This window comes from Pocillopora damicornis, chromosome 2 (assembly GCF_964200805.1).
Source record: "Pocillopora damicornis chromosome 2, jaPocDami1.2, whole genome shotgun sequence".
Classification (NCBI taxonomy): domain Eukaryota; kingdom Metazoa; phylum Cnidaria; class Anthozoa; order Scleractinia; family Pocilloporidae; genus Pocillopora; species Pocillopora damicornis.
In genome coordinates, this window is record NC_142671.1 from 19,172,579 (window position 1) to 19,195,845 (window position 23,267).

The window sequence follows — 23,267 nt, forward strand, 5'->3', positions numbered from 1 at the left end:
GAGCGGTGATGGAAGTGCGTCAGATTTGACCACCAGTTTACAGCTGAAAGGAATAATTATATGCTGAAAAGTCAAGCCAGAAGAAATTAAAAAAGGAAATAGTAACTTCGTTTTGGTGACATATTTTTCAATTCAATTTTTCTTTTTATTGTCACTGCAATTAACAGGGGACTTTGCAAGCACCGAGCAAGCATGGCTTTTAAGAAAATGGACCGATTTCTATCTTTTAGAACGTTTATTATTAATGCAACAACAACACACCTTCATTTACACGTATATATCATGCTGGCAAATCTGTAAAAGATTAACATATACACTGATTTTCATCAGTAACATAGTAGTCTCAATATGGACATTTATAACGGTACCTTTCTATAGTAACAAAGCATGCTTGTCGAATATTAAATAACGTTTTAAATTTCTTTTTCTACAGAATATTAATTTCGATACGTTTTCTTTACTTTTGTTTACTTCTGGAATTAAGGAAGGGCATTTAAATATCTGATTTTTCCAATAATTAGATGGAAGTTACCATTAAGTTGTTTGCTTCTACCAGAGAGCAATTCGATCAGTACTAAATAACTTTAGACGCAAGTCAACACATCATTCAGAACATCTTTCAGTGTGTACAGAACTACATAGTTTCTATAAGTCTTCATCACATCGTCAGTAATCGCTAGGCTCTGAAAGAATAAAATGATCAACTATTTTTAGTATTTCATGGTACTGTGGAGTTCTTTTTGTTATACTTTAAGGTTATTGCTCTGGCGGTAAGGAGTTTTAAATTAGATATCCTGCACATGCGACAAAATTGGTTTTTAGCAGAAATTTGCGGACAAAAATACCATGAAAGTTTACTGACGAATGTGAGGCACGTGCGAAAAATTACGCAGGAAAGTCCTGCTAGTCTCTCCTCTGGAAAGCTACCCTCGTGCTTGTCGTGTTTAGATTCAACATCGATATATTTATAATTCTAGTATTCAACCAATAGAGATATCGAATTAGAATGTACAGATTTTGATCTAGAACTCGCCTACTAATTCCTTACACAAAGTAATGTCTTATGCCCCATCAGGTTGCCGGTTCTTTGGAGAAACGGGTCCCGATGACATCGTTTTTTTTCCTTTGCTTTCAACAATTTCAGAGCAAGCCACCTCTAAGAACACTGATTTGTATTTCTTTTCTTCTTTCGTCAGTTTTCGATACTGCGTGTACCATTTATAGTTTAAAGGAATATTTAACATGCAATTCTTTTTTTTTTCTTACCAGGCGTTTGCTATTGACCATTGCTTGTAAATATGCTCTGGTAAAACGATCCAGGCTTGCCTCTGAGACATGTTGTACAATGGGTATTTGAGAACCAGTTTTCGTTATCTGTGATTCAACAATAGCTAATTATAAGTTTTTCAGGATACTGGCTAAAAAATATCAAGGCAATAATAAAATGTACATTATTTGACTGCTCTTAAACAAGAAAAAGCAGTAGATTTTCTGTTTCGTAAAGGGGGTTGAAGGTAACTTACCTCATGTCTCACTCTCCACACCGTATTATTCAGGCGAAAACTGGTGTCTTTGAGCGCACTTGCCAACACGTTGCGCTGAGATCCTTTAGCTTCTTCATAGGAATATGCCAGGTAAAGTGGACGGATGAAGTTGTAAAGTTGGATAAAGGCAATGGAGAAGTTGTCTTTCTTTTGCTGAAGAGAAGCAAAAATTCAGAAACACAGCAAAATTATTTTTTTTTTGATCATTGACTTACACAAGCACAAGTTCTGTCAAGCATTTTATCATACCTTGGTGAATACTATTAAGAGTTTGTAGTTCACTGCATAGGGTTGGCGTCAAAATTTATTCGGATTAGAAATTTGTTCCTGGCAGGGTTCTTGAATTCATAGATTATTTTGAAATTTGAACTGGATAGTGTGCGTAAGATAGAACAAGTAGTGATAAGCTTTCGATGTAGCAAAGGGTGAGTGATTCATGAGCATTTGTCTTCTCTCCCATGTGCGTGCGTGCACTGTATTCTTGGAGATTATGTTATCCACAGTTTGTTAAATTGCTAGAATTGTGACTTTGATTCATTTAAAATGTTTAACCTCCAGCTGAAAGTAGATTTATTTTGGAAAAAAAAGCGTGAAACCTCGAAGTTCTTAGAGCTTACCAGATTTGAGGAACATACAGGTGTGTCAGCCACTCCAAGAGCTAATGGCGTTTCCTTTAGATCCCGGTTAGAAGCTATGAATTGGTAGACCTTCAACATCTGTGGATAAAATACGATAGTTTACTTAAAGAAACTTTGCATCATGTGTTTCAAAAACTGCTTGATAGTGAAATGGAATCAATAAGAAAAATATTTTCAGTGATGTCCTACCTCTTTAACGGCATTGGCTCTTGATGGCATAAGTGAAAGTCGGATGACAATTTCAGCATCACTTGGTCGGTAACTCAACGGAGCTGTCAAAGTCACTGAGCTCATTGTAGTTACTATGAATAGGGCAGCGAACAAGGACTTGCAGAATTCCATTTCTGGAGACGAACAAAATTGTCAGTGAAAATAGTGTAGTGTCCTATAGAGTGTAAAATGATAAAAATAACAAGGCACTCGTAATATTTCATTAAAACTTTGGGGAATTGATTTGAGGAACTAAAGTAGCTAGCTTTTTAATACGTTCGGAGCTTTAAGTCCAAATTTATCTGTACTGAGCAAAGTTTGGTAACCTCATCTCTTATACTGAATGGCAATTGAACAAAACGTCTTCGGGAGTGCGCTTTTAAAACCTCTAAGAAGCTAACAAGAAGACTATGCGTTCATTCAACCTAAACCTCATCTAGCTTTAATTCCAGATTATTGCAGAACGGACTAGGCATTGCCGACTCACCTTTTCCCTTTTAAGTATTTCTAGAAGATAACCTTCTCTGACTCGAAATCTTGCGTTGTTTTCTACTGCGTGTCTAGAATGAATGATGGTGAAGCCAGTTTTGACTGTTTTTTTATACAAAACAAAAAGGAAGCTGTTTTAGTGGTTTGCATCATGTTTTTTATCAGGTATATTCCGTATTACTCATCTTCCCCATAATTTTCGTCGTTCGTTCGCTCTGTAAATTACATCATTTTGAATTCATAAACCTGTGTCTTTTGAGCTGTGTTAATTGTTCCTTCCGTAACAGTCGAACGATCCATCCTCGTTGCATCAAATTGATTTTTAGTTTATGTCTGGTATGCAGTAATTTCGACTCCGCGTAACTGACACAATCGCACGGATTTATACTCAATGAAAGCTTTCATTCCGCAGTGTAAATGGGAATGGCTAAAAATTGCGTATAGATTGTTGAAACTTTTTTTGCTGTAGGTTAAAGAAATGCTGCTTATCCGTTTTTTCACAATCCCGTAAAGCAATCAATGTAAAGCTATTAGAATACAAGGCATCCAGGAACACTTTGACTTAATTTGTCACAATCCTGATTTTTCCTTATGGATAAGTGCATGGACTTCATTTACCGCTTCCGCGTCTTTAATGCTATTGCCTCCATTACCAAAGTTCTTGATAAGAAAGGAAGCAACTTTCTGTCCAAAACGACAATCACTCAAAAGGAAAGCGTGCCTGTCTCACATCAACGCAGAAGATAGAAGAGGACAATTCCATTGAGAGATGCAATAATTTTATCGTAATATATTATCATTGATAGATAACTTAGATGGCGTTCAGCTGGACACATCTTTGAGATGAATTTTTTTATTTATTAAAAGCGCGCGCGAGGCCATACTGGTGGAATGATAAAATGAAATATTTACAATGTGACCTCTCTATTGATGTAACTTTATTTTCATGTCGTTTGAAGGACAAAGCCTTCTTCACCAGAAGTGGGTCATGAATTTTAGGATTCAGGCCCCTTATTATCATTGTTAGTTATATCCAGAATGGGCGAAGGAGTAGTAGTCTAAATTGAAGAAGTGAACAATACCCATAGGTCCCATTTGGTGACTTGACGTGACGCGAACAGATAATTTCATTGCCTCCGAGGGTATATTTTAGCATTTGAATTTACTCGTTCTTTAATCATAACCTTCAATCGCAAGAAACAGACAATGGATTTTTTATAGGTCGGAGGCATGAGATCTTCCTTCTTGAAATAATCAAAAATTAGTCTATGATAGTAACAGAGGCCTTTACGGGTACATTATTTCGACATAAAGACAACCTTTCACGTAAAAAAGAAAAATAAATGAATAAAAACAAAGAGCATAGGTATCATGAACTGGTCATGCACGGTCCCTGTACGTGTGTGTGCCAGCTGTTGCTGTAGAAGACATAGAATCCGTACTCAACAGTTTTGACTTCTGCAAGTGTATCTTAGCCTGTGTGCGGAAAGCATGGCGTTTTCGAGTACTAGAAAATATTAAAAGATCAAATTGTCGTTTTAACTTGATTTTTCATACGGAGCCAACTTTAGCTGACAAGACATCCCTTTCTTGTGTCTGAATGTCAAGCGTTACTTGTAAGATTAGAGAATCAATCCATTAAAACATATACAGGAAAATTATGTCACAGTCTCCTCTTGCCGTAATTTTATTATGTCATCTTTTGAATTAGAGAAGGGAAACAACGATTGAAATCGCTGATAACAGAAAATCCGCCTTTTAATAAAAATGAAATATTTTCCTTTATCTCTTTTATATTTCTCCGCAATAGAAATATTCTCTTGCATCAGTTCTCCTCCTAAATTTCGTAATCGTACCCTGTTTGTCTTAATGAGTGCCACCCAAATTATAACGTCAAATGCGCGTTATTTTTCCTGTTACAGTATGACCCTATTAATAGGTTTTCGCGTTGACTCCAGTTACTCACCGGAGTCCACGTCACGCAAATTTAGGCAGCATCACGAGAATAACTAACTCGCTTACCAAGAGCTGAAACGTCACTACAGCAGTCAAAAGCTGTAGAATATTTCCCGTAGCCATCAAAAACACGATAACGGATATAATTGAAATTAAAATGTTAAAATAAATTGCAGTTAGGTGGTCTTGGTGGTCGTCGACATGACGTTTTGAACGACATGCAACGCATGGTCAGTCGCCAAGAATGAAAACAGCAAAGAATGTTATTGAAATGTGATTCATTCTTTAGAATGAAAAAAAAGAAACCGTTATGAAGTCGCATGTATCTCATTGTGGAAGGTTTCTGAAACAAGTCAGTATATGAAAGCAAACGAGACAGCCACATAACTTTGGATCGTGGGCAGAGCATGATCAGAGATATATATTCAGGAGTACCTCAAAGACAGAAAAACAACTTCTCCGACGTTTTTATTTGCTGTTTGACTGATCTTGGACCTTCTTGATAACAACAGCAACACCAGAAGTAACATCGTGAATTTATGTTATGTTACAACGCTAGCAAAAGCGTGATGTGAAGCATTATGACTATTACAAACATAGGCGAAACACATAGGCGGATTTTTAAAGAATAAAGCAGTACTCTTTGTTGTGAATCCCAAATTTGTGTCCTTTTTTTCCCTGTCTTAACATTTAAGAGACGTTTTTCGCACTATAATCCATGGAGACGTCCTCCACCAATTTAATGCAAACGAGAATAGTCGGTCCCATTTGTATTAATAAGCAAAATAAGTGAACGTGGCGTTTTCTAAGCTTTATATCACGAAATCTATTTTGGAATTAGCAAACAGAACCGATGACGTCGCTGAATTCTCGACAGGTTCAGGTTTTTAGGATAAAAATCGGCTTAGCCTTTCGTAGAGTATCATTTGATTCACACGCAAATTAGCCTTACTGTCACCATATTGCTTCTAACAAATGGCACTATTAGTCAAGTAGAACAACGCAGGCATTGACACATTTGTCGGGAAATTTCCCATTCTCAAATACCAGAGGGTGGCCGTCATTCGCCAAAAAAAATAAAGTTCTCTTCTTGGTTAACTTCAAGAGTTGGAGTAAAACTGAAAAAAAGGCCGTTTGCTGGAGCGGTGATGGAAGTGCGTCAGATTTGACCACCAGTTTACAGCTAAAAGAAATAATTATAGGCTGAAAAGTCAAGCCAGTAGAAATTAAAAAAGGAAATAGTAACTTTGTTTTGATGACATATTTTTTAATTCAATTTTTCTTTTTATTGTCACTGCAATTAACAGGGGACTTTGCAAGCACTGAGCAAGCATGGCTTTTAAGAAAATGGACCTCAGACGCGATTTCTATCTTTTAGAACGTTTATTATTGATGCAACAAAAACACGCCTTCATTTACACGTATATATCATGCTGGCAAATCTGTAAAAGATTAACATATACACTGATTTTCATCTGTAACATAGTAGTCTCAATATGGACTTTTATAACGGTACTTTTCTATAGTAACAAAGCATGCTTGTCGAATATTAAATAACGTTTTAAATTTCTTTTTCTACAGAATATTAATTTCGATACGTTTTCTTTACTTTTGTTTACTTCTTGAATTAAGGAAGGGCATTTAAATATCTGATTTTTCCAATAATTAGATGGAAGTTACCATTAAGTTGTTTGCTTCTACCAGAGAGCAATTCGATCAGTACTTAATAACTTTAGACGCAAGTCAACACATCATTCAGAACATCTTTCAGCGTGTACAGAACTACATAGTTTCTATAAGTCTTCATCACATCGTCAGTAATCGCTAGGCTCTGAAAGAATAAAATGATCAACTATTTTTAGTATTTCATGGTACTGTGGAGTTCTTTTTGTTATACTTTAAGGTTATTGCTCTGGCGGTAAGGAGTTTTAAATTAGATATCCTGCACATGCGACAAAATTGGGTTTTAGCAGCTATTGAAATTTGCGGACAAAAATACCATGAAAGTTTATTGATGAATGTGAGGCACGTACGAAAAATTACGCAGGAAAGTCCTGCTAGTCTCTCCTCTGGAAAGCTACCCGCGTGCTTGTCGTGTTTAGATTCAACATCGATATATTTATAATTCTAGTATTCAACCAATAGAGATATCGAATTAGAATGTACAGATTTTGATCTAGAACTCGCCTACTAATTCCTTACACAAAGTAATGTCTTATGCCCCATCAGGTTGCCGGTTCTTTGGAGAAACGGGTCCCGAGGACATCGTTTTTTTTCCTTTGCTTTCAACAATCTCAGAGCAGACCACTTCTATGAACGCTAATTTGTATTTCTTTTCTTCTTTCGTCAGTTTTCGATACTGCGTGTACCATTTATAGTTTAAAGGAATATTTAACATGCAATTCTTTTTTTTTTCTTACCAGGCGTTTGCTATTGACCATTGCTTGTAAATATGCTCTGGTAAAACGATCCAGGCTTGCCTCTGAGACATGTTGTACAATGGGTATTTGAGAACCAGTTTTCGTTATCTGTGATTCAACAATAGCTAATTATAAGTTTTTCAGGATACTGGCGAAAAAATATCAAGGCAATAATAAAATGTACATTATTTGACTGCTCTTAAACAAGAAAAAGCAGTAGATTTCCTGTTTCGTAGAGTTATTGTGTCGTAGCAACTTAATCCCTCTTGAAATAAAATGGAGTCTTTGCAAGAGCACGATGTTCTCAATGGATTACAAAACGTTATTTTACTTGCTAAAGAAATCAATAAAAAGCCGTTTCAAAGGGGAATAGGTAGGGTTGAAGGTAACTTACCTCATGTCTCACTCTCCACACCGTATTATTCAGGTGAAAACTGGTGTCTTTGAGCGCACTTGCCAACACGTTTCGCTGAGATCCTTTAGCTTCTTCATAGGAGTATGCCAGGTAAAGTGGACGGATGAAGTTGTAAAGTTGGATAAAGGCAATGGAGAAGTTGTCTTTCTTTTGCTGAAGAGAAGCAAAAATTCAGAAACACAGCAAAATTATTTTTTTTGCGATCATTGACTTACACAAGCACAAGTTCTGTCAAGCATTTTATCATACCTTGGTGAATACTATCAAGAGTTTGTAGTTCACTGCATAGGGTTGGCGTCAAAATTTATTCGGATTAGAAATTTGTTCCTGGGAGGGTTCTTGAATTCATAGATTATTTTGAAATTTGAACTGGATAGTGTGCGTAAGATAGAACAAGTAGTGATAAGCTTTCGATGTAGCAAAGGGTGAGTGGTTCATGAGCATTTGTCTTCTCTCCCATGTGCGTGCGTGCATTGTATTCTTGGAGATTACGTTATACACAGTTTGTTAAATTGCTAGAATTGTGACTTTGATTCATTTAAAATGTTTAACCTCCAGCTGAAAGTAGATTTATTTTGGAAAAAAAAGCGTGAAACCTCGAAGTTCTTAAAACTTACCAGATTTGAGGAACACACAGGTGTGTCAGCCACTCCAAGAGCTAATGGCGTTTCCTTTAGATCCCGGTTAGAAGCTATGAATTGGTAGACCTTCAACATCTGTGGATAAAATACGATAGTTTACTTAAAGAAACTTTGCATCATGTGTTTCAAAAACTGCTTGATATTGAAATGGAATCAGTAAGAAAAATATTTTCAGTGATGTCCTACCTCTTTAACGGCATTGGCTCTTGATGGCATAAGTGAAAGTCGGATGACAATTTCAGCATCACTTGGTCGGTAGCTCATTGGAGCTGTCAAAGTCACTGAGCTCATTGTAGTTACTATGAATAGGGCAGCGAACAAGGACTTGCAGAATTCCATTTCTGGAGACGAACAAAATTGTCAGTGAAAATAGCGTAGTGTCCTATAGAGTGTAAAATGATAAAAATAACAAGGCACTCGTAATATTTCATTAAAACTTTGGGGAATTGATTTGAGGAACTAAAGTAGCTAGTCTTTTAATAAGGTCGGAGCTTTAAGTTCAAATTTATCTGTACTGAGCTAAGTTTGGTAACCTCATCTCTTATACTGAATGGCAATTGAACAAAACGTCTTCGGGAGTGCGCTTTTAAAACCTCTGAGAAGCTAACAAGAAGACTATGCGTTCATTCAACCTAAACCTCATCTAGCTTTAGTTCCAGGTTATTGCAGAACGAACTCGGCATTGCCTACTCACCTTTTCCTATTTAAGTATTTCTGGAAGATAACCTTCTCTGACTCGAAATTTTGCCTTGTTTTCTACTGCGTGTCTAGAATGAATGATGGTGAAGCGAGTTTTGACTGTCTTTTTATACAAAACAAAAAGGAAGCTGTTTTAGTGGTTTGCATCATGTTTTTTATCAGGCATATTCCGGATTACTCATCTCCCCTATAATTTTATCGTTAGTTCGCTCTGTAAATTACATCATTTTGAATTCATAAACCTGTGTCTTTTGAGCTGTGTTAATTGTTCCTTCCGTAACAGTCGAGCGATCCATCCTTGTTCCATCAAATTGATTTTTAGTTTATGTCTGGTATGCAGTAATTTCGACTCCGCGTAACTGACACAACCGTACGGATTTAAACTCAATGAAAGCTTTCATTCCGCAGTGTTAATGGGAATGGCTAAAATTTGCGTATGGATTGTTGAAACTTTTTTTGCTGTAGGTTAAAGAAATGCTGCTGATCCGTTTTTTCACATCCCGTAAAGCAATCAATGTAAAGCTGTTAGAATACAAGGCATCCAGGAACACTTTGACTTAATTTGTCACAATCCTGATTTTTCCTTATGGATAAGTGCATGGACTTCGTTTACCGCTTCCGCGTCTTTAATGCTATTGCCTCCATTACCAAAGTTCTTGATAAGAAAGGAAGCAACTTTCTGTCCAAAACGACAATCACTCAAAAGGAAAGCGTGACTGTCTCACATCAACGCAGAAGATAGAAGAGGACAATTCCATTGAGAGATGCAATAATTTTATCGTAATATATTATTATTGATAGATAACTTAGATGGCGTTCAGCTGGACACATCTTTGAGATGAATTTTTTTATTTATTAAAAGCGCGCGCGAGGCCATACTGGTGGAATGATAAAATGAAATATTTACAATGTGACCTCTCTATTGATGTAACTTTATTTTCATGTCGTTTGAAGGACAAAGCCTTCTTCACCAGAAGTGGGTCATGAATTTTAGGATTCAGGCCCCTTATTATCATTGTTAGTTATATCCAGAATGGGCGAAGGAGTAGTAGTCTAAATTGAAGAAGTGAACAATACCCATAGGTCCCATTTGGTGACTTGACGTGACGCGAACAGATAATTTCATTGCCTACGAGGGTATATTTTAGCATTTGAATTTACTCGTTCTTTAATCATAACCTTCAATCGCAAGAAACAGACAATGGATTTTTTATAGGTCGGAGGCATGAGATCTTCCTTCTTGAAATAATCAAAAATTAGTCTATGATAGTAACAGAGGCCTTTACGGGTACATTATTTCGACATAAAGACAACCTTTCACGTAAAAAAGAAAAATAAATGAATAAAAACAAAGAGCATCGGTATCATGAACTGGTCATGCACGGTTCCTGTACGTGTAGTGTGCCAGCTGTTGCTGTAGAAGACATAGAATCCGTACTCAACAGTTTTGACTTCTGCAAGTGTATCCTAGCCTGTGTGCGGAAAGCGTGGCGTTTTCTAGTACTAGAAAATATTAAAGATCAAATTGTCGTTTTAACTTGATTTTTCATTCGGAGCCAACTTTAGCTGACAAGACATCCCTTTCTTGTGTCTGAATGTCAAGCGTTACTTGTAAGATTAGAGAATCAATCCATTAAAACATATACAGGAAAATTATGTCTCAGTCTCCTCTTGCCGTAATTTTATTATGTCATCTTTTGAATTAGGGAAGGGAAACAATGATTGAAATCGCTGCTAACAGAAAATCCACCTTTTAATAAAAATGAAATATTTTCCTTTATCTCTTTTATATTTCTCCGCAATAGAAATATTCTCTTGCATCAGTTCTCCTCCTAAATTTCGTAATCGTAGCCTGTTTGTATTAATGAGTGCCACCCAAATTATAACGTCAAATGCGCGTTATTTTTCCTGTTACAGTATGACCCAGTATGAATAGGTTTTCGCGTTGACTCCAGTTACTCGCCGGAGTCCACGTCACGCAAATTTAGGCAGCATCACGAGAATAACTAACTCGCTTACAAAGAGCTGAAACGTCACTACAGCAGTCAAAAGCTGTAGAATATTTCGCGTAGCCATCAAAAACACGATAACGGATGTAGTTGAAATTAAAATGTTAAAATAAATTGCAGTTAGGTGGTCTTGGTGGTCGTCGACATGACGTTTTGAAAGACATGCAACGCATGTTCGTGTAGTGTGCCAGCTGTTGCTGTAGAAGACATAGAATCCGTACTCAACAGTTTTGACGTCTGCTAGTGTATCCTAGCCTGTGTGCAGAAAGCGTGGCGTTTTCGAGTACTAGAAAATATTAAAGATCAAATAGTCGTTTTAACTTGATTTTTCAATACGGAGCCAACTTTAGCTGACAAGACATCCCTTTCTTGTGTCTGAATGTTAAGCGTTACTTGTAGGATTAGAGAATCAATCCATTAAAATATATCCAGGAAAATTATGTCTAATCTTTGTTTTCCGCATTCGACGCAGTAACAAACCTTTTTCAACCTTACCGGTAAACGTGATGGTTTCCGGTTTACGTAAAGTGGTAATTAGTACTTCATGGGCGGTAAAGTTCCGTTATTACCTAGACTTTCACTGGAAGAAGAATGTGACACCAAACACTCTATATCTCTTATCATGATACAGCCAAGAAAAGGGCTGTAAAGTAGATTTGAGGTTTGAGTTTAAACGAAGACATTCATTCTCTATGAGCCAGTTTAAGAGTCAGCGTTTTAGACTAAATTCCCCCGCGTTCCAGCCATAGTTCAGAATTATAATAACATGGTTACAGTCCTTACGCTTTCATTTGGCCTTTTTAAATTTTGTTGCGGAGTAAAGAAAACCTACTTCTGTTACATAGGACGTCAATTAGTCCTGTTTCCTATTTTCTCCGATTTTAAAGATAGAACTTCACTTTATCGTGAGCATCACACCACAGAAATAACCCAGGCAAATAAATGCGTGGATAAGTAAATTAAATGAAATACGAGGGGAAATAAATTCCGTGCGGACCGAAGGTGGAGAAAGATGAGATGGATGAAAGCGACATTTATCGCAGGAAGTGGAGTGGTTAACGGATAATAAAGGCGACATGGAAATTGATAGTATTTCCCAATTCAGTCACTCAGTCAGTGAGTAGTGAACAGTTTAGCCTTTGAATTTTCACTGTCTTTGTTGGTGATCTAAAATCTACTTTGCACATCGCGGAGGATTTTAAAAATTTCAGTCTTTGCTCTTGATATACATTTAACGGTGCTACATGAGGACAGGACCATATTTAGCAAATACAGTGTGAGAAAACTGAGAGCTCAGTTTTCATCCGAGATATACAATAAACAAACAGAGCGCATCGACAATCATAATTTGACTAACGCTTCAATAAAATCTTCGTTGATTCGTCGTGAGTTCGTATGTGTTCCCCAACCTCGGAGAAGTGACACAAAATGCACGTGCTGCTATGTAGTGTTGAATAGCATTTAGAGTCAAACTTCAAGTCAAGCGGGAGTTTCTTAAAGCTGGGTTCATAGTAGGTGAATACACAAATTTCTTTTTTCCTACATTTAATCATATATAGACCGATATTTATTAAATGTGTATATAGAAAATAGACCTTGCTTTCGATTTCCATTTTTAACGTATCATTGTTAATTTAACAACAGAACGCTTGAAGTTACATTTTGTTCGCTAATCATAAATCTTAGAAAAATCAACATAAACACTGATTATCATCAGTAACACAGTGGATGATAGTCTCAATATGGACTCTTTAAAATGTTTCTTTCTATAATTACAAGCATGCAGTCGATTCTTGAACTAGGAGCTTAGAAAGACAAGGATAATAGAAAAATGTTACTGACTACTCGACTCCGTGAAACTAACATATTTTTCGAATCATTCCTCAGACTGAGGTCTGGTTTCCTTTTTAAGAATTTTTATACAATTATGAAAACTTAAAACATTGATTTAAGGCAACAAGGTTGAAGCCCTAAACTGTTGCCCAAAAAGAAATGAATAGCGTTTTGATGGGCAGTGCTCTTGTATAATCAAACTGATGTTCTTCTACAGTACTTTAGAGTTTTTGTGTTGTGCGGAATAACTTTAACTACCTAAACATTTAAAAAACTGAAGTCTCTCAGTATTCCAATAATGAAGTACAAGTCATAAATAAATATTTTGCTCTACCAGAGAGCAATTCGTTCGGTGATAGATAATCTTAGACACAATTCAACACGTCAGTGAGGACATCTTTCAGTGTGTACAGGATGACATAGTTTCTGTAAGTCTTCACCACATTATCAGTTATCGTCAAACTCTAAGAAAAAAAGTAAGGAATTGTTAATTAGCATTTCACTTTGACACTTTTTATCATAATTGTTAAGATTCTGTAATTAACGCGAAATTAGTGCCTGACGGCTATTGAAATTATCTGGAGAAGTATTTTAAAAGTCAAATGGTACCCACGAAAAACAAAGCTGCTTTTACTCTGCCGTGTTTGCATTTAGGAGCGAGACGTTAAATGTTTGAAATTGATGCATTACAAGATGTATGAAAATGAAACAGAAGGGAAGGTATGTTTTAGTCACGCCCGCTTTTCTGTTGCTTGGATTTTTCATTAGATTTTGAAATAATGACTTCAGGTTCGTCAGATGGCTGGTACGTTCGCGAAACGGGCCCTTGATAATATTTAGTGTCTCTCTTCAAGTTTTAATCGGGGTGGAAAGACCACCGCTTAGTTTCCATTCTCCTCTGGAGGTTTACATTTACTTAACTCCCTTGTGAATTTTGGCTGTCGCTACATGTGTCATTTATGGTTCAGGAATATTTCACACGGATTTATCTTTCTTACCACACGTTTGTTGTTGACCATTGCTTGTAGATATTTTCTAGTATAATGATCCAGGCTTGCCCCTGAGATGTGCTGAGTAGTGGGTACTGAAGAACCAGTTTTCATTATCTAAGATTGAACAAAAACTAAACATCAGTTTTTAGATTTAAGGCTGAAAAAGAACAAGGCAAAACTTACAACTTACGTTTAATTAGTTGTAAGTTTTAAAGGCGTAACAATAGTATCGTGATTCAGAGTTTTGTGAAAAAAGATTGATAGTCACTCTCGCTCCTTTTTGGTCCACTTTCATCTTTTTTTTTTTTGTCTGCCCAGCAAGGTAATTTTTAACTGTTCCCTCCCATTCTTAAACCTGTGCGATTCTTATTTCTTCGAGGTATCGTGACTTAACTCTTATGTTCCGCCGTTATTGAAGCAGAATCTTCAAAATAATAAAATGCACGTCCTCTCATTTGAAAATTGTTATATCCAAGGGTAACTTACCTCACGCCTCACTCTCCGCACCGTATTATTCAGGTGAAAACTGGTGTCTTTGAGCGCACTTGCCAACACTTTGTGCTGAGATCCTTTAGCTTCTTCATAGGAGTAGGCCAGGTAAAGTGGACGGATGAAGTTGCAAAGTTGAATAAAGGCAATGGAGAGGTTGTCTTTCTTTTGCTGAGGAGAATCAAAAGAACATAAATCTAAAACGAAGCAAATTGTAAAGATTTTATAGTGACTAGCAGAAACGCAAGTCAAAATTTCACCATCCTTTGGAGAATACTGTAATGAGTAATCGTCGAAATTGTGATAGTACTGGAGACTTGGTTGCAGGCTCTTTAAAATAAACTTGAAATAGTTAATCAGAAAACTGAATCAGTCAGAGAGATCGGCTAGTGATTAGTGATTTATTTAACTTAGCGCCCGTGCCTCGTTCCGCCAAGCGCGGGAGGTAATCACTCGCTCGTGTTTTTTCTCTCTCTCTTTTGCCCGTGTTTCTGGTGTACCTCCCACACATTGATCAATTACTAGGGTTGAAATGTTATTCCGTTTAAAATGTTCAAGTAGATTTGTTTTTGGAAAAAGATAAGAGAATTGAAATTCTCAATACTTACCAGATTTGAGGAACATACAGGTATATCAGCCACTCCAAGAGCCAGGAGCGTCTCCTTTAGATCCCAGTTAGAGGCTATGAATTGGTAGACCTTCAATGTCTTTGGATAAAAAAACATTGTACCAGTAGTCCTCTAAACTTTGCATAAAGCGTTTCATTAGGAGCTTAATAGAGAAATAGAATCAGTAAGAAAAAAAAAATTTATCCCCCACCTCTTTAGTGGCGTTGGATCTCGCCGGCATAAGTGAAAGTCTGATGACAACTTCAGCATCACTTGGTTGGTAACTCAACGGAGCTGCCAAAATCACCAAGAACATGGCAGCGAACAAGGACGTGCAAAATTCCATATCTAGTGAACCCAAACGTTATTGGCAAAATAAGCGTAGTGTCCTACATCTAAATATTATTCGCCGAAGGAGAAGTGAAGATTGTTGAATCGGAGCTCTCATACTAAAGCGTAAAATTCAGCCATTGCACTTAGGTGTAATAATTCATATAAAAAGGTACTCCTATTTGACGGAAGCTTTGGGGAGTTAAGTAGCCAATTATGAATCGGTTGTCGGTTATTCTTGGACGCTTTCAGTTAAAAATTATTTGAAGCAAAGTTTGGTGAAGTCATGTCATATTTTGAATGGCAAATAAACTAAAGATGTCTTTGGAAGTGCTCTCGTAACGACTCTGGGAAAGAAATAATTTGAATCTGCACATTCTTTTTACGTTAACTTTCTCTAGCTTTTACAATATATCCAGTCTAGTTACCGAAGGGGCTGAAAAATACTACTTCTTATTTGAGATAATTATTATGACCTACCTTTCTCCTTTTAAGTATCTCTGAAAATTAGACTTCTGTGATTCAAAATCTTTGGTTGCTTTCTCTGGCTGTGTTTAGAATTCTTTAATGATGAGGAGAGTTTGACTGCCTTTTATTCAAAACGAAGAGGAAACTGTTTTATTGGCTTGCATCATATTTTCGAATAAGTAAAGATTTGGTGAAGCATTTGACAATAAAAATCTGCGATAAAAAATTATAAAACATAACACGACGTTTCGACGTTTCCAGAACGTCATTATCAAGTGAAATAGAATAATAAAATCGAGTATATATATAATGAAACGGTGAATAAATTACAAGGCGTTAAAAGTTAAACAAAGAGTTTGGCCCTAATGAAATCGCTCTGGGTGTTTAAATTGGGCCTTATTGTTCTTATGTACAACATTTCATAAACAAGACAATCCCATTTCGTGCCACATTTTTTAAGCATTCTAAACTGGCTCTCATTGAGTAATGCTTAAAGAAATCAAGCCACGCATCGAAAATCAGCATAGCGTTGTTTACTGTTTTAAATGTGATTTGTGTGATTCAAATTACGTCGGATATACGACGCGCCATTTGTTTCAACGCATTGCTGATCATCGATACTCTGCCATTGGTCGCCACCTGAGAGATGCCCATGGGAACATTGACTTACTCAATGAGAGCCAGTTTAGAATGCTTAAAAAATGTGGCACGAAATAGGATTGTCTTGTTTATGAAATGTTGTACATAAGAACAATAAGGCCCAATTTAAACACCCAGAGCGATTCCATTAGGGCCAAACTCTTTGTTTAACTTTTAACGCCTTGTAATTTATTCACCGTTTCATTATATATATACTCGATTTTATTATTCTATTTCACTTGATAATGACGTTCTGGAAACGTCGAAACGTCGTAATATTTTATCGCAGATTTTTATTGTCATCATATTTTCGTTGAGCTTTTTCTGTCAGGTATATTCCGGATGACTCATTTCTCTAAACGTTTCGTTGTTCGTTCGCTTTTTTTTTACATCATCTTAAATTGATAGACCTGTATTTTTCAAATTTGTTAACTGTTCCTTCCGGGGCAGTTTGGTTGTGTCAAGTGGATTTTTATATTTGTTATTTATCGCTGGTTGCAGTGATTTTTACTCCACGAAACCAATGCAACCTCATGGTTTTTGATCATTCCGCAATATAAATGGAAATGGCTATGAATTTCATACAGATTGTTGGAAAATTTTGCCTCAGGTCAAATAAGTGCTCCACTTATCGGTTTATAACAACCCAGAAAACTTAAAAGCCCCTTGGGAACGGTCATCCGGGAAAACACTAATTTAATTGGTCATAATTCTGATTTTTCAGTCTTTTCGGATCGATAAAGGGTGCTCGTTTACCGCTTCCGCCTCTTCAAATGTAATACTCCTATTATCAAAGTTCCAGCTAGGAAAGCAAGGAACGCTTCATTCATAAGAGCAATCAACCGAAAAAGAAAAGCATGACAACAAGTATCTGACGTATCTTATATCGTCATAGAGCTTGGAAGGAAAGAAGCACAATTAGAAAGATTCAGTGATTTATTGCAATGTTTCATTATTGATAGATGATTTGGTTAGTGTCTAGCTTATAATTAAACGTTTGAACGTGTCCTTTAGTAGCATGTCGTAATTATGTGGGATATTGATCAAATGAAGCCTTTAAGTGCTACTGTGGTTCTTTCTTTATTCACTCCGAGCTTTCGCCGTTCTACGGCATCATCATCATCGTCCTCCCTGATGATGCCGTAGAACGGCGAAAGCTCGGAGTGAATAAAGAAAGAACCACAGTAGCACTTAAAGGCTTCATTTGATCAATATCCCACATCTAGCTTATAATGTTTTTATTCAAAGCCTGAGCGGGGTCGTACGGGTCGACTGATTATATGAAATTATTATGTGACTTCTGTGTTGACGCAACTTTATTTTCGATCATGTTGGACAAAACAAGCATTATCACCGGAAATAGGTCATTAGTTTATGGGTTTGGCCCCCTTATTAGCAATATTTTTGTACTATGTCACTGTTCCATGAACAGATCATTCCATTGCATAAGAGGATTTACCCTATGAAATTTCTCGTTCTTATTTTCAATCTTCTTTCCCAAGAAACAGAAAATAGACTTGTATACAACGGAAGGATGCGTTCCTCAGTCCAGTTGATAGATAAACACTGAGCGCATCAGTACCAAGAACCGTTCATACATGGTACATGTTGGTGTAATATGACGGTCGCTGATATAGAACACATTTAATCTATGCTCGACAGTTATGACTTCCGCATCTGTGTTTTCGCGTGCTAGAAAACATTAAAAGGTCAATTGGTTGTTTGAACATGTTTTTCTCAATGTGGGGCTGACGAACGCTGACAAGACATCGTTTTCTTGTGTTTAGTTGTTTTGTTATCACCAGTAAGTTCACAAAACCAATCCCTTGAAAGCATATCCGGGAATATTATGTTCTAATCGTTGTTTTCCTGGGTCAATTTATTGAAAAGCCTTTTTCATTTTCGCCAGTAAACGTATAGTTGATGAATGTTACTTCCGTTCTTACTAGGACAATCGCCGGAAGAAGAGTGTGACAACATACACTTTAAAATATCCATTATAGTTTGCCAAAGAAAAGAGTAAGGAAATGAATGCTCAGTTTTGAGTGTAGCCGAATATGTTCACTCAAATGACTTTATGTGCCTGAAGAGGAGTCAGCGTTTTATACTTAAATCGTCCAGTGAAGGTTAAGGATTATAAAAAGACATTTTCAGTACTTATTCTTTCTTTATTAGGGGTTCATAATTCATTTGGCCTTTTTGAAATCTTGTTGAAAGTCGTGGAAAATCTTTCCTCGGTTATGTAGGACGTTGATAGTTCCTGTTCTCTGTTTCCCCGACTTTACCTAACGTATCACAAACAACTTCTTTGTTTAAATGGAGATTGGCACATAATTCGATTCATACAAAAGTATAAAAAAGTAAATAAAATATTAAAAAAAGGAAACAAATCTCGTATCGACTAGAAGCTATTGCTATTTGAGAATAGTGATCTATATTACAGAGAGTGGACCTTTGTTTTTTGTCTGGCCGTTGACTGTTTTTTTTAATAATCGACTTTCATACCACTTTAAATGGAGTGTTTTGTTAATTTCTTATGTCAGTCCTCCTTGTGATTTTGAAGATCTAACCACGGAAATAAACATTATTTCCTAATGAAATATGTCTTTGTTGGTTGTCTCAAATCTTAAGAGAAAGAAAATGACTGCGGACTTAGCATATCGCTCTTCGCTTCCATGTTTGTCTTTGCTGTCGTGAATTGTGTGAAGTACAGCAGTGATATATCAAATTTTTGCGAAGAAAGTAGATATCTCTCTGAATTTCTGCATTTTAACGCTTTATTGTTAATTTAACAACACCTCTCATGTAGTTACATTTTATATTCTGGTGATAAATCTTGAAAAGATCAACATATACACTGATTATCATCAGTAACACTGGGAATAATAGTCTCAATATGGACTTTTGGAGAACGTTTCTTCTATTTTTACAGAGCATACAGTTGATTCAAAACCGAGGACCATAGTGACGAACTCAGGACAAATATGCGCTCCACCACCTTAATCTTAGGTAAGGTACTTCTTGAATCATTCCCCAGAATGAGCTCTGCTTCAATTTTAAAGAATTTCTATTTATGAGACTAACTGATAGTTGAATTAAAATTTACAAAAATTGATAGCTGGTAACAAGCTTGAATCCCCAAACTTCCAAGTAATAAATATGATTTTCATAGGCAGTGATCTTGCAGGATAATTACAAATGTTTTGAGTTTTTCTACACAATAACTTTAAATACGTTAACATTAGGAAAAATGTAAAACTCTCTCATTCTTTCTATAATACAATGCAAACAATAAGTCGATTGACTCTGCCAGAGAGCAATATGTTAAGTAATAAATAGCTTTAGATGCAAGTCAACACATCAGAGAGAACGTCTTTCAGTGTGTACAGAATGACGTAGTTTCTGTAAGTCTTCACCACATCGTCAGTTATGGTTACGTTCTAAAAAAGTCAAAGGAAACGAAAAATTATTGATTTATGTCTATATATTTATTTTCTTTTTTTTCTTTTTTCTTTGTTATTTTGATAGAGCTGAAAATCATTGCAAATATCCTGTTCTTATGCTAAAATCAATTATGAAGTATGAAAAAAAAACACCTCCACAAATTTAGTGTTTGTCTTCAAGTTTCAACAAAGACTGAAAAGGACACCACTTAGATTCTCTACCGCTTCGGAGGTTCGAGTTTTTTTTAATCCCTATTCCCTTTTTTGGTTTCCGATGTCGCTTATGTGTCATTTACAGTTGAAGGAATATTTTTCACATGAATGTTTTTTCTTACCACACGTTTCATATTGACCATTGCCTGTAGGTATGTTGTAGTGCAATGATCCAGGCTCGCCTCTGAGATGTGTTGAACAGTGGGTATTGATGAGCCAGTTTTCGTTATCTAAGATTTAACAAAAGGTAAATATCAGTGACGGAAAAAGAATTGGGCAGTACTTACAATTTACTCTCAGTCAGCACATAGCTTTAAACTAAAACAACAGTATTGTCACTCAAGGTTGATTAAAAGAAAAATGAAACAGTCAGAAATTTTTTCCTGAATCTTGGAGAATTTATCCGTTCGATGGAATTAATTTTAGGCTCTTTATTTGTAGTTTGTGCTTATCCGTGCCATCCTACGCTACCCTTTGGTCTTTGTTAGATTTTTCCGTTTGGGTTTTCTTACATCCAATTTCACGTGACCAGTTTTCCATATTTGGATTGTACACGAGGTTGAAGTTTGCAGAAAATTAAACTGCCATCTTGATCTTGTCTTCACTGTTTCTGGACTTGAACTAGAAAATCACCGTCCTTTTGGTTTTTTCTCTGCCCCAGCAAGCTTGCGTTTGAAATTTCCAAAACATGCACGTTTCGTTACTTTTTACATTAAATATCGTGACTTAGCCTCTTCATTCGGCCATGAGTGAAGTAGAGTCTTAGCAGGAAAAATAAGGGACTCGATCATATCTGAAGGTAATTTACCTCGCGTTTCACTCTCCACACTGTAGCATTCAGGTGAAAACTGGTGTCTTTGAGCGCACTTGCCAACACTTTGTGCTGGGATCCTTTAGCTTCCTCATAGGAGTATGCCAGGTAAAGTGGACGGATGAAGTTGTAAAGCTGGATGAAGGCAATAGAATAGTTGTCTTCCTTTTGCTGAGGAGAAGCAAAAATAAAGAAGGGATGCAAATTGTAAATATTTTATAGTACTAGTGATCTTCAAAAACGGATGTTCTGTCAAACATTTATCTTTAAACAAGTTATTGTCAAAATTGTATCCGTATTAAAAAACTTGTCAGTGTGAGTAAAGCAGATCAGTAGAAATCACTCGCACATGTCTTCTCTATAGAGCTCTATATTTGGCTCGCAGTTACCTCCCATTCAGATTATTAGGGTTGAAATCTTTATCCATTTAAAATGTTCCCCAACCACTAACTGAAACTAGTTTCTTTTTTAAAAAAAAGTTGAAGTTCTGAATACTTACCAGATTCGAGGAGCATACAGGTGTGTCAGCCACTCCAAGAGCTAAGGGCGTTTCCTTGAGATCCCAGTTAGAAGCTATGAATTGGTAGACCCTCAACATCTGTAGATAAAATAGCGATATTTTAATTTAAACTACTTTGCAAGCAGCATTTCACGAGCAGCTTTTAATGCAGAAGTAGGATAAAGATGAGAAATATTTCGATATCCTACCTCTTTGGTAGCGTTGGATCTTGTTGGCATGAGTGAAAGTCTGATGACAATTTCAGCATCACTTGGTCGGTAACTCAAAGGGGCTGTCCAAGCTACTGGGCTCATTGTAGCTACTATGAATAAGGCAACGAACAAGGGCTTGCAGAATTCCATTTCTATTGAACCAAGATGTTAATAGCAAAGTCAGAGTAATCTTCTAGAGTATAATGATTCATATGGAAAGACAACCATTATTTAACGCAGGCTGCGAGGAAACGCTTCGTAGCTAATTCGTTAATTATTAGTCCTGAATGGTTCTCCGACGCTTCTAATGAAAACCCATTTGGAGAAAAGTTGGGTCGAATTATCTCTCGTGTTGAATTATAAATGGAAGGAAACATGTTTTCAGTAGCGATGTTTTAAAACCCGTGTGAAGAAAAGTTTGTGACTAAATTTTGTTTACGCAAAATTTTATTAGTGTCATAGAAGGTATTGAGAGATGCAACTTACTTTAATTATCAATAGGACTTACCTTTCTCCTTTTGACTTTCTTTAGCAGTAAAACTTCTTGCGTTGGTTTCTCTGGCTGTGTCTAAAATCAGTTGAAGGTGAAGTGCGTTTAGACTGACTTTTATACAAAACGAAGAGGAAGCTGTATTTTTTTTAATCAGATATATTCCAGATGAATCATGTCCTTAATTATCTTTGTTGTTCGTTCGCTTTGCAAATGAATCATTTTGAATTCATAAACCTTAAACTTTGTTAAAAGTTCCTTCCGTAGCAGTTAAACGACCCATTCTTGTTTTATGAAATGAATTTGGTATGCAGTAATTTTGACCCAATACGAAAGCACTTCCACAGATTCTTACTATTTCGCATGCGGTGTAAATGGAAATGGCTTTGGATGCCATGTGAATTAATTGTTAAATGTTTGTTTCAAGTTAAAAAAGTTCTCCTTACCGGTTTACAACAATCCAAAAAATTGTGAAGCCCCTAGAAAACTGGGTATCCGGGAGAGTTCAATTTAATTGGTCACAATCCTGATTTTTCTCTTTGGATAAGTGGGCTAAGTGGGCTTTGTTTATTGCTTCCGCATCCTTAACGGTAGTGTTGCTATAATCAAGGTTCCAGGTAACAAAGGAAGCAACGCTTCACTCATAACGGCCATCAGCCAGAAAAAAAAAAAAACGTGACGACAAATATCTTACGTATTCTACATATTCACAGATGTTGGACGTGAAGAGGTACACTTAGAAATACAATAATGTAAATTGTGATGTATCAAAATCGATAAATAATGTGCGTGGTGTTCACTTAGACTCACGTTTTAGATGTTTTTCATAAAAGTGCGTACAAGGACATACGATTTAAATGATAATCCGATAACATGAAACATTTACAACGTGACTTCTGTGTTAACGTAACTTTATCTTCGTGTCGTTTGATGGTCAACACCCGCCGTTATCGCCGGAAATGGGTCATAAGTTTATGAGTTTAGTCCCTTGATTGGTTATAGGTGATCTATTTTCATTTTGTCACCATTCTTAGCAATATCATTAATGGTGAAGTACATTGGTCTACATTGAAGGAATGAATGATATGTTCCATTTAGACAAGACAAGACAACTTTATTTTACCAGGGTAGCCCAGTCAGCTGCAAGGCTGGTATCCTTAGGGGCCCTGGGTTCAATAAGCACATTTAGTGCTTAGACGCTTCACAAACAGATAAGAGA

The 23,267-nt window shown here is 36.4% G+C and overlaps 4 protein-coding genes across 4 annotated transcripts; all 4 read right to left on the bottom strand.

Annotated features, from left to right (window-relative positions):
• Positions 1–370: 370 nt before the first annotated feature.
• LOC149050194 (uncharacterized) lies at positions 371–2,524 on the bottom strand. Its single transcript, XM_089197571.1, has 5 exons — positions 2,372–2,524; positions 2,162–2,260; positions 1,524–1,697; positions 1,267–1,374; positions 371–683 (listed from the first exon to the last, which is right to left on the bottom strand). Exons 1-5 carry the CDS (start codon positions 2,522–2,524, stop codon positions 585–587), a joined length of 633 nt encoding a protein of 210 aa, XP_089053697.1. The 3' UTR covers positions 371–584.
• A 4,045-nt stretch (positions 2,525–6,569) lies between these two features.
• Positions 6,570–8,652, bottom strand: LOC113667476 (uncharacterized). Its single transcript, XM_027183293.2, has 5 exons — positions 8,500–8,652; positions 8,290–8,388; positions 7,652–7,825; positions 7,258–7,365; positions 6,570–6,668 (listed from the first exon to the last, which is right to left on the bottom strand). The coding sequence occupies exons 1-5, from the start codon at positions 8,650–8,652 to the stop codon at positions 6,570–6,572; spliced, it is 633 nt and encodes a 210-aa protein (XP_027039094.2).
• A 3,986-nt stretch (positions 8,653–12,638) lies between these two features.
• On the bottom strand, positions 12,639–15,920 carry LOC149050195 (uncharacterized). Its single transcript, XM_089196085.1, has 5 exons — positions 15,754–15,920; positions 14,944–15,291; positions 14,333–14,506; positions 13,853–13,960; positions 12,639–13,318 (listed from the first exon to the last, which is right to left on the bottom strand). The coding sequence occupies exons 2-5, from the start codon at positions 15,058–15,060 to the stop codon at positions 13,220–13,222; spliced, it is 498 nt and encodes a 165-aa protein (XP_089052211.1). The 5' UTR covers positions 15,061–15,291; positions 15,754–15,920; the 3' UTR covers positions 12,639–13,219.
• A 3,678-nt stretch (positions 15,921–19,598) lies between these two features.
• Positions 19,599–21,708, bottom strand: LOC149050196 (uncharacterized). Its single transcript, XM_089196163.1, has 5 exons — positions 21,556–21,708; positions 21,347–21,445; positions 20,845–21,018; positions 20,159–20,266; positions 19,599–19,820 (listed from the first exon to the last, which is right to left on the bottom strand). Exons 1-5 carry the CDS (start codon positions 21,706–21,708, stop codon positions 19,722–19,724), a joined length of 633 nt encoding a protein of 210 aa, XP_089052289.1. The 3' UTR covers positions 19,599–19,721.
• Positions 21,709–23,267: the final 1,559 nt, after the last annotated feature.

Bases quoted from the DNA above. Each gene is read 5' to 3' on its own strand.
- LOC149050194 (XM_089197571.1), bottom strand. From the start codon at position 2,524: ATGGAATTCTGCAAGTCCTTGTTCGCTGCCCTATTCATAGTAACTACA. The intron at 1,698-2,161 runs GTAAGCTCTAAG...GCTTCTCTTCAG, and splicing joins CTGTATGTTCCTCAAATCTG to CAAAAGAAAGACAACTTCTC. The intron at 684-1,266 runs GTAAGAAAAAAA...TTATTCTTTCAG, and splicing joins TGGTCAATAGCAAACGCCTG to AGCCTAGCGATTACTGACGA.
- LOC113667476 (XM_027183293.2), bottom strand. From the start codon at position 8,652: ATGGAATTCTGCAAGTCCTTGTTCGCTGCCCTATTCATAGTAACTACA. The intron at 8,389-8,499 runs GTAGGACATCAC...TTTTATCCACAG, and splicing joins GAGCCAATGCCGTTAAAGAG to ATGTTGAAGGTCTACCAATT. The intron at 7,366-7,651 runs GTAAGTTACCTT...GTTGAATCACAG, and splicing joins TGTGGAGAGTGAGACATGAG to ATAACGAAAACTGGTTCTCA.
- LOC149050195 (XM_089196085.1), bottom strand. From the start codon at position 15,060: ATGTTTTTTTATCCAAAGACATTGAAGGTCTACCAATTCATAGCCTCT. The intron at 14,507-14,943 runs GTAAGTATTGAG...GATTCTCCTCAG, and splicing joins CTGTATGTTCCTCAAATCTG to CAAAAGAAAGACAACCTCTC. The intron at 13,961-14,332 runs GTAAGTTACCCT...GTTCAATCTTAG, and splicing joins TGCGGAGAGTGAGGCGTGAG to ATAATGAAAACTGGTTCTTC.
- LOC149050196 (XM_089196163.1), bottom strand. From the start codon at position 21,708: ATGGAATTCTGCAAGCCCTTGTTCGTTGCCTTATTCATAGTAGCTACA. The intron at 20,267-20,844 runs GTAAATTACCTT...GTTAAATCTTAG, and splicing joins TGTGGAGAGTGAAACGCGAG to ATAACGAAAACTGGCTCATC. The intron at 19,821-20,158 runs GTAAGAAAAAAC...TGACTTTTTTAG, and splicing joins TGGTCAATATGAAACGTGTG to AACGTAACCATAACTGACGA.